General features: G+C 34.4%; 1 protein-coding gene across 1 annotated transcript; it reads left to right on the forward strand.

Moving 5' to 3' along the window:
• The first annotated feature begins 4,237 nt into the window (after positions 1-4,237).
• LOC133302536 (oleoyl-acyl carrier protein thioesterase 1, chloroplastic) lies at positions 4,238-9,340 on the forward strand. Its single transcript, XM_061502325.1, has 7 exons — positions 4,238-4,714; positions 5,612-5,745; positions 5,820-5,933; positions 6,582-6,677; positions 7,187-7,274; positions 7,387-7,455; positions 8,790-9,340. The coding sequence occupies exons 1-7, from the start codon at positions 4,373-4,375 to the stop codon at positions 9,069-9,071; spliced, it is 1,125 nt and encodes a 374-aa protein (XP_061358309.1). The 5' UTR covers positions 4,238-4,372; the 3' UTR covers positions 9,072-9,340.
• The last annotated feature ends 978 nt before the right edge of the window (positions 9,341-10,318 follow it).

The following is a 10,318-nucleotide window of genomic DNA, read 5'->3' on the forward strand; positions in this document are numbered from 1 at the left end:
GAGTGACACGGGGCTATTTTTTATAGGATTTGCTCGCCGTTCAAAGGGGAATAAGTCAAGTTTTTTAATAGGGTTAGCTTGCCGTTCAAACGTCAACTTCTATAAATTGCATGGGTGTTATGTAATTGTTTTATTTAATGATGTTAATTATTTTTTTAATCAGGTTTTCTTGTTATCTCCGCTGCTCGAGTTGTAAAAGAAACTCACATAGATATAAAATTTATCATAACTAATTAGCATAATAATTATCTAGCTTTGACTTTAATTTTTTAACCATACCAATGTGTTTGGCCAAATTAAATACCTATTTAGTTTTTTTTTTTTTTTTAAAGATATTTTAGAGTAACCTGTATGACAACTATTTGTACGTTGACATATAAGACTTAGTGTTAAATTGGAAATTTTCACATTGACCGTGTTGGTATGAAACTCTTGGGGACGTTTGGTACAGGAATCTTAATTTTTAAAAATATGATTTTTACCTTCCGTTTACGATAATATTTAAAAATTTAAAATTTAAAAAAATTCAGTTTCCCAAAAATCCAAGAAAATACTTCGTGCCAAACGACCCCTTTATGTCACATATGTTAACCATGTGAGACATAGTGATAGTGTAAAAGCCCCACATGCAATAAACTTACGGACTCTCATATATAGTCTCATACATTTGTATTTTTAAGTCTCGCAAAGTGCAGTATATTTGTCATGTGAGACTTCCACCCTAGCACTAGATCTGCATAGTTAACGTACCGACTTTAGAAGTCTTGTACGGTTAACGTGCGTGACTTAAAAGTCTCGTACGGTTAATGTGCGTTACTTAAAAGTCTCTTACAGTTAAAGTGTAAGACTTTCATACTGACATTAAGTTTTGCATAGTTGATATGTGTGACTTGTCTCGTACAATCAATGTGCAGGATTGATCGGACCATATTAATTTGAAATATCTTTTGAAAAACAAATTATATGGACATTTTTTTACCTAAAAGATCGGTAGTACATTTAAAAAACTCATTATTGAAACCCTTGCTAGTTTGATAGCTTTTTCATCCCTGATAGTACTTATATTGTCATCTTACCCAACCCTCCAAATTGCATGGATGCTATATATATAGTTAGAAGGAAAAAAAAAATTAATTTCAGTAATAATATATTGTATGATTTTAAGTACCTTTTGAGTATAGATTTTGTGCTATTTAGCTTTTTATTTGTATATTTAATAACTACATTTTTTATTTATTTTCATATTCTTTTTCACTTTTAGAGGAAAAATTGGATAAAATAGTTTTTAGAAAAAAAAATAAAGAGGTAATTTTTTTATAAAAGAAAATTATGTAAAAAATTTCTCATAAAAAAAATTGTCAAGTGAAATTTTAGTTTTTTTTATTTCCATTTATGATAATAATAATAATAATAATATTACTTTTTTCACTTGCACAAAAGCATGGAGAAACAACTTAAATTCCCTATATCCCTTGATTAGAACGGTTCACAATGATGATGTTGGCAAGGTGTTGTGTATGGATCACATGTCAAGTGGTACCAAGAGCTCAATCACCTGAAAGTAAAGTGCAGTAAGAAGGTTTTGATTCGCTGCTGTTGTTTCAAAGTCGATATTCATCTTCCCTTGCCTAATTAGTAGCTTGGTTGCCCAACTAACATTAAAATTGCTTTAACTTTATTTTTTGAGTTTTTATTTTTATTTTTATTTTTATTTAAAGTAGTTTTTAAGATGGCAAAAATTGGCCAAACAAACTCATTAAATTTAAGTTAATAAATTTAAGTTGGTGCATGTGTGTGAGATGAGAAACTCTTCATAAGTTGATGAGCTACACATTTGACATGTACGCGCAGTATAAAATTGTTACATGTTGGTAATTAATTTTTTCTTTTAATATATATATATATATATATTAAAAACCTGATTAGTTCTTTTCTCGTTGATTCTAAACAAGTCACTAAAATATATAAAAAAACATATTTACATGTGTGCTCTAGCGACATTTATATAAAAAAATAGAACTCTCCAAATTACAATTATCATTAAAAAATTTATAGTTGAGGAAATCTCCTCCCATACATCTAGCCAATATGCCTACAACATGAGAAACCATCAATGTTTCCCCTCTTTCTGGGTCGATTGATTTTAGTGGACTAGGAATAAATAAGGTAAAATATCAAGATAAAACTAGGAAATGACATAAACTTGATAAAGTCGTATTTTATCATGTATTTGGTATACATTAGATAAGTAGTTTAATAAGATAATATTATCTGGTATTTAAACTAAACCATATAGTATTATGGTAATTAATATATGGCTTTAATATTTCTACAGTGAATGTAGATAAGTTATCTACATTCGCTCTCAAAACGACATCATTTTGGGTTAAAAAATAAAAAAATTATAATAAAAAGGACTCTTATAACCCTGAAATAAATTATAATTACAAAAATACCTTGATTTCCGCCTCAAAACGACATCGTTTTAGATTCAATGTAGATAAGTTATCTACATTCACTGTAGAAAAAATGAACCCTTAATATATATAGATAAAAAATCCTTTTTTAAATATAATTTTATACTGGTGTTAGTGACGTTATCAACAATAACCAGTGATAATTGTAATGACTGACCGACAACAATGGAGGACCTACATGTGTTCTTATGTCTACAATTGCAGACATTAATTTTCTGGAATATAGCTCGATTTTTCCTTCGCTTGGTTCTTGTTACACACAAATAATTTAAAGTACTTAAAAGAAACAAGGAAAAATTTTCCTCCAAGGAGGGGTAAGAAGGATCAGCATTTGGGGAAACAACTTGCTTTTGAGCTGTCACTAAAATATGATTTGAGGTGCTTGCCATAGAAGTTTGACCATTTACTGGACTCTCAGCATCAGAGGATACATCCACTGATGACAAATTGGATGAACTCCTCTCCTATCTCTCATCTGTATCTTGTTGCATCATGTTCAATGTTTCAACCGTTGTTTCTGAGGCCAAGGCATGCTCCTTGTCATTCCTACCACCAGTGTTTAGAGCTATATGCAACGGCGGATCCACCACTAAATGTGCAGACACAAATACAATTTTCTGGGTCCGCCACTGACCGACAACAATGGTGGTGATGGTTGGTACCTAGTGCTTAATAGTTGGGGGCAACTGGTTTGTGGTGGCGACCGACAACGACGACAATGGCTAATGGCAACGACAACGATGGTGGCAGTTGGTTGGTGGGATAGTCAGTGGAAGTAGTGGTGGCAATGCTCATGGTGACCGATGACAATTGTAGGGGTTGATCAATGTTGTGGTGGTGACTAATGATGCTGGTGATGATGTGTGACGATGGTGGTGGTTGATGGGAGTGACAATGGGTGGTAGAGGTGACCCATGACATGCACCATAGGCAGCGGTAATTGATTCAGTGACAAAGGGAGACTGTCATATGCTAAAGTTCTTAGGAGAAGAATATAAGTTTGTATTTGGATGAGAGGATGTGACATATAATCTCCTATTTTGTTCTTTCCTAACCCGATTCCTCTTTTAAGATAATTTATTTTGGTGTAGCCTGCGGATAAATCTTTGGTACCATTGTTGTACTCAAGTGGGTACAACATTTTTTCACTTTTGGAAAAAAATTCAACACTTTTCAAAAAAAAATTCCCCCCATATTACACTTTTTTCCAAAATTGAAAAAATATTATACCCACTTGGATATAATAATAATACCAAAGATTTATCTATAGCCTACAGGTATGGTAAGATGAGCCAACATGATAGCCTTATTATATTCTTTTAGTTCCCCAAATAATACATAAAAATAAAATATAATAATCTATCATATCATATCATATCATCTTTATCCGGTTACCAATTTGGCCCTTAATTTTTAAGCTGAAAGGAAACTGGTCTAACAAAATCTTGTAATTTAAGTTAATAAATTAAATTAAGTTAGTTTCTAATAATTTAAATTGAGTTGTTAATAAAAACTATTTCTAACATAAGTTGGTGCATGTCTGTAAGAAATTCATGAGCTCCACACTTGACATGTCGACAAAGTACAAAACATTTGGGGTAAAAAGTTTAAAAGACAAAGGCAATTTGGTAAAAACAAAAAAATGGTCATTGATAACACGTGCCGCATTCACTCACATTGCTGTGTTTCTTGCCATCCCTATCCAACATCGTTATATTCAAAATCACTTCTTTAACGCTTTACAAGTTGCAACTGCATTAACCACTACATCATTTTCCTCTTCTCAATTATCTCCTCGTATCTATCTACTACAATTTCTGCATATACCCACTTACACACTCAGACAGATCCTGATACCCTTTTTCTTTAATTTCTGTGTTTTCAATAAAAAAAAAATGTTGAAGCTTTCGTGCAATGGCGCAGACCGGGTTCAATTCCTCGCCCAATGTGGGTTAATGGGTCGACCCGCTTCTGTTCTTGCTAGCCGGGGGAGGAGCACCACTGCCGGGTTCCGGTTTCCGGTGACCAGAGGGTCGCCGATTGTGGCCGTGGTATCGAACAGGGACGGTGCTGCGGTGAACCGGGTCGAACCGGATTCGGGGAGTTTGGCGGACCGGTTGCGGCTTGGGAGCTTGACGGAGGATGGGTTGTCTTATAAGGAGAAGTTCATTGTCAGAAGCTATGAAGTTGGGATCAATAAGACTGCTACTGTTGAAACCATTGCAAATCTCTTGCAGGTTTTGGTTTTTGATTTTGAGTTTTGAATTGTTTGCTTCTTTGGTGATTTGATTGTTTGATCCAATTGTTTGTGAGGGACAAGTGGACGTTTAATCTTTTGATTGTGATTGGGGGTGGGATTTTAGACATCTGGAAGTTTCTGGTTCATGTGCATTTGTTCCTGTTTTTGATTGGGAAGTGGGAACTTTTTTTTTTTTTTCCTTTTTTGGAAGTATAAAATGAAGATTTTTGGCTTTGGGGTTGTTTTATTTCTTGGTTCTTGTGCAGTTTTTTTTTTTTTTTTTTGCCTCTTTTGACTGGAAATCTTTTTTGAAGTACAAATTGAAGATTTTTGGCATTTAAGGTTGTTTTTTTTTTTGTACCAATTTCATTTGTGCAGATCTTGATGGCAGAGTTCCATGCATGGAGGACAAAATTTTGGAAAATTGTGCTCTTATCTTTCTTATTCATGCTTTTTAGAATTAATAATTTGTTTAGTTGACTTTTTATTTTTAATGAGTTTTGTGAATTTTGGCAGCTGGGATTGTTTATTTGTCTGGTTTTTCTTGGATTACACAACTCTTCTAAATCGCTTGAATGTTTGTTTCAGCTATTTCCTTTCAGCAGATAATGTCTGTTCTGTATTGAGCTACATATCTTGTACTTGCTGATATTGCAGGTCTACTGATTTCTCAACTGAGAAACTTTAGCCTATTGAACTTTGAAGTCTCAATTTAAATTTTTTGTTGAATTTGATTATCTGCAAATGTTTATCTTGTCAGTTGAACACTGTATTACTTCTGTTGATCATTCTTTATTGGTCACTGGAGGAACTGGATTTGTCTAATATAAAGTATATGTGCAATTGTATTCCACACCAATTCTGCTTTGAAATGTCTACTGACTTTGTGTTGCAGGAGGTTGGATGTAATCATGCTCAGAGTGTTGGATATTCAACTGATGGTTTTGCAACAACCCCTACCATGAGAAAATTGCGTCTCATATGGGTGACTGCTCGCATGCACATTGAAATCTACAAATACCCTGCTTGGTGGGTTTTGCGCTTCAATACACTCAGTTTATAAACTGTAATTTGCTAAATCTAACTTAAATTTTTTCTAACAGGAGTGATGTTGTTGAGATAGAGACATGGTGTCAAGGGGAAGGGAGGGTTGGAGTAAGGCGTGATTTTATACTTAAAGACCATGCAACTGATCAAGTCATCGGAAGAGCAACAAGGTACTAGTTTCGCCTTCAAATTGGACGGTCATGGTAGATTTAGATATTTTTCCCTATAATAATTATATGATCAGTGTTATACAGTAACAGCCTACCGAGATTTTCTGGTTTGGAACCTTCCAGTTCATAGATGCTAATCTAATCAATTGTTAATGATTGGTAGTATATGCCTTCATCATGTAGGATGATATCTGACCACTTTTTACTTTTGGGGCAACCATTTAGAGGGACCTTCCCATGATTTTGTTTTCGATGTCCTCTGCACTTTTAAAATCTATGTCCTCATCTGAACTCATAATAGTTTCTTGTGATACCAACCATCGGCAATAAGCCTATGACCTGGCCTATTTAGTGGCAAAAGAATAGGAGGCTAAGCTACTGGTCATTGAACTCCGTACCCAAGTGACAAGGATGCTCAGAATTTTATAAATTGTTAAAGTTCAGAAATAATAATGTCCTAAGATCTAGATCTGACAGAAAACTATCCTTTGATACAAATCAAGTGACGTTAACAATGAATTCCTTTGCATCATGTAAATTGGCGCATCTCTAAATTTTGACATGTTATGTTGTATGCTATACTGTCTGATGCGATCACTTGTTTTCGATAGTTTTAGTAAAGCTGACCATCTACATTTTATTATTTAGCAAGTGGTTAATGATGAATCAGGACACCAGACGACTCCAAAAAGTTTCTGATGATGTTCGAGAGGAGGTTTTGATGTTTTGTCCTCGAGAGCCCAGGTAGGCACTTTTCTTTACCATATATCGATAATGCGCTAAAACATTCAAAATTTACTCAATGTTTTGCTTTGTTTAGTTGCTTTTGAATTGTGTTTTTAAGCAGATGAGGAATAATTTCTGGGGCTTCTGAGGTAACTGTATCTAATATATCTAACAAAACCAGTTAACTGGAACTACTATTAATAACAGGGAGGGGCCCAATTAAGTAATTGGACCCATCCTGATTTCCTCTCTCATTCACCTTCCTAATTGGGGGCCTCTACAAGCAGAAACTTCCTATAATGAATTATTTTTTTCATTGGTACAAAAATTAAATTTTAAACAATTTTTTCAGTCTTAGTAAGCATACTACAAGTATCTTGGTTGGAGTTTTATGGGGCATATGGTGTTGGTTGCCCAATTACATTACCTGTCTGTTAGTGAATTTCAATAACCTGGCTGGATTGCTGCTTAGGTTAAAAGTGGTTAATTTTTGTTCCCTTTTTCCTATTTCTATTTTGTGGTTTTAGGTTAGCAATTCCTGAGGAGGATAGTAATTGCTTGAAGAAAATTCCAAAACTGGAAGATCCTGCTCAGTCTTCCAGAGTTGGACTTGTGGTATGATCATTTGGCTCAAAGAATCTTTTTCCTTTTTTAATCAGGCACAAAATAAAGAATTTCATTGGAGTAAAAATAATTGGCCTTCTCACTATGCTTTTATATATTGCAGCCTAGAAGAGCAGATCTGGACATGAATCACCATGTTAACAATGTCACCTATATTGGATGGGTGCTTGAGGTTGTTATATTGTCTCTTTAATTTATTGAAATACTTTCTATTCATTATTTATGAGTTTGGTTCTACTGACACTTCATGCATATTTTTATTTTACCCTTTTTGTTGTACCCCATCTTTATATCTCGTAGTGCAATATTTTTAAATATAAGAAAATATCAATTACTTGATAGCATACTTATTTTGGTCCAATTTTTCTAAATTTTGTCACCTTGATCAAAATCACAATTATTAATAATTCAGTGGTTGCATTGACAACAAAATATATCTGTAAGATATTCCGGGATGTGTGTCTTGTTTTGCATCAGCATGAACTGATCTCTACCCTCTGTTGGTCTGTGTGCTTGGATGGATGGGACTTCCATCCCATGTCAATGCAAAAGTTTTTTACACTATGGCTTATTCATGAATTTCCCTATCACGACAAGAGTTTGACTATATGACAAATGCTTAAAAAGTCAAACTCTTAATGATTTGTCAATCATGATTTAGTGAGTGTTAATTAAAAACTTTACATGGACTTTGGATCAAAATTAAAACTACTCATCAATTCATCATGCTCTCTTGATAAACGAGTACTCTCACTTGACATGCTTTCTATATGTATATATATATATATATATATATATATATATATATATTTACTTTTCTTTAATGATTTGGATACTTGTATTTGTTTTCTTTTTTCAAAAGACATGCGACTGGGACTTGCATTTTAACGGGAGAGTGATCAAAATGCCACGTTTTGGCAAAAAAATTATCAGAATGCCACGTGAACAGTAAAATTTTCCAAACTGCCACGCGGCATAATTCGCTACACAGTGTAGCGAATTATGTATGCAAGTAATTCGCTACACAGTGTAGCGAAATATGCCACGTCAGAACCAAAAACGCCACATGTCAAATTTTGCAAAATTCGCTACCCTATGTAGCGAATTTTGCAAAATTTGACATGTGGCATTTTTGGTTCTATGCGTTTTGACGTGGCATATTTCGCTACACTGTGTAGCGAATTATGCCGTGTGGCATTTTGGCAAAATTTACTGTTGGCGTGGCAGTCTGGTAATTTTTTTGTCCAAACGTAGCAAAATGGTCACTCTCCCCATTTTAACATTGTCAGGAAGAAGTTTCAAATAGTAATTGTGTAGAAATAAACTTCCATGCACTTCTTTTAAATTGCAATTCTTTGTAACTTCTTCTGGTTTGTTGCTTATGCTTTTAATATCCTTGTCATAAATACACACATAGACCTGACCTAAATCATTAATTTCATATAAAAAAATAATGTTAGTTTTTTTGGTGTGACTAGCTGACTAACTGTATTATTACTTTGTCAGAGCATGCCTCAAGAAATCATTGATAGCCATGAGTTGCAGAGTATCACCTTGGATTACAGAAGAGAGTGCCAACGAAATGACATAGTTGACTCCCTCACCAGTGAGGAACCACTTGAGGGTGCTGAGGTGGTTCCAGAACTCAAAGGTACAAATGGATTTGCCATAGCAACGGAAGACACACAAGCCTGCCAGCAGTTCCTACATCTACTAAGATTGTCTACTGATGAAGGACTTGAGATAAACCGGGGTAGAACAGAATGGAGAAAGAAAGCTCCAAGATGAGGACCATCAAGTGTGCTCCTGCCTTATAATTCTATTTTTATCTTTCTAGTTCTGTTTTGGGTTTTTCTTTGTTGTTGTTATTGTTTTTTTTTTTTTTTCTCTTTTCACACAATAGTTTGCTTAGAAATCATGCACTTGGTAGGGACTGGAAAGCTAGATTTTGTTGTTGATTTCTTGTTTGTCATGTTCACAAATTGAAATTATACTCCAAATCCTGTAGTTAGACTGAATAACTAAACATAATCTCTCATGCTTTGGCATTTTGATTCCATGAATGTCATTGTAGCCTACATGTCTTGACTCTTGAGCATATGGTCCTACTGCATGACCCAAACAATATGTTCATAGTTGTCAATAGCAGTTAGCGGCCGGTAGCGGCCAACCCTGAAAATGGTGTAGCGGGTAGCGGTATTACCGCTACGGTGAAGTATTAATTCCACATATATTATACTAATAATCAAGAAACGAGGCAATACCGCTTTTAGTATTAATGCTCAAACATAAGAAGTCACACAAAATCAAACACATAATTCCACAATCAATGTCAAATACAAGGAACATAAAGGAAGGATCTAAAATTAAACACAACTAAACAATAAAATTGTCAAATAGTCAAGTACAGAAAGTGAACTAATAAAGAAAATCATCATCATCTCCGGATTCTCCATCAAATTCCAACATGAGAGTGGTGTAGCGGTGTAGCGGGTAGAGGTATTGCTGCTACGCTACGCCGCTACCTTCCGCTATGGCCAATGTCGCGTAGCGTCACGGTTTGTAGCGGCCGACCGCCGCTACCCGTTACGGTAGCGGTTTAGCTGTGCTACGGGCCGCTACTGACAACCTAGAATATGTTTTCTTAAATAATTATATGAAGACTATTCAAGTTCAACCAGGGTATTTTTTTCTATGGTCTTATAATGTACATTGTCTTACTACTCTGGCTCTTTCTCTCCTTTTGATTGTATGCAGTAAAGTAAATTTTACCTATCAAAGATTCAAGTAATTTATGCCTGCCTACCAGTACTAAGTGCCACGCATGTTTATCTGAAGAATGTAGTTATGCTTTGACTGGGAGTTCTTAAATTTGTACGAAATTTATTTAAATGATGCAGAATATTTAATTACTAGGTAAGTGTTGTTCTTGATTAAGTTTAATTTTCTTAAATAACTAAGCAAAATGTTTCATTTTTTGAGTCTTAATTTTAGTAGTAGTAGCACTCTATTTTTATGCAAAGATTAGGATATAC

Source organism: Gastrolobium bilobum, unplaced genomic scaffold (genome assembly GCF_033153095.1).
Source record: "Gastrolobium bilobum isolate Gb01-03AN ecotype WA unplaced genomic scaffold, APGP_CSIRO_Gbil_v1 utg460, whole genome shotgun sequence".
Taxonomy (NCBI): Eukaryota; Viridiplantae; Streptophyta; class Magnoliopsida; order Fabales; family Fabaceae; genus Gastrolobium; species Gastrolobium bilobum.

Bases quoted from the DNA above. Each gene is read 5' to 3' on its own strand.
- LOC133302536 (XM_061502325.1), top strand. From the start codon at position 4,373: ATGTTGAAGCTTTCGTGCAATGGCGCAGACCGGGTTCAATTCCTCGCC. The intron at 6,678-7,186 runs GTAGGCACTTTT...TTGTGGTTTTAG, and splicing joins TTTTGTCCTCGAGAGCCCAG to GTTAGCAATTCCTGAGGAGG. The intron at 7,456-8,789 runs GTTGTTATATTG...TTACTTTGTCAG, and splicing joins ATATTGGATGGGTGCTTGAG to AGCATGCCTCAAGAAATCAT.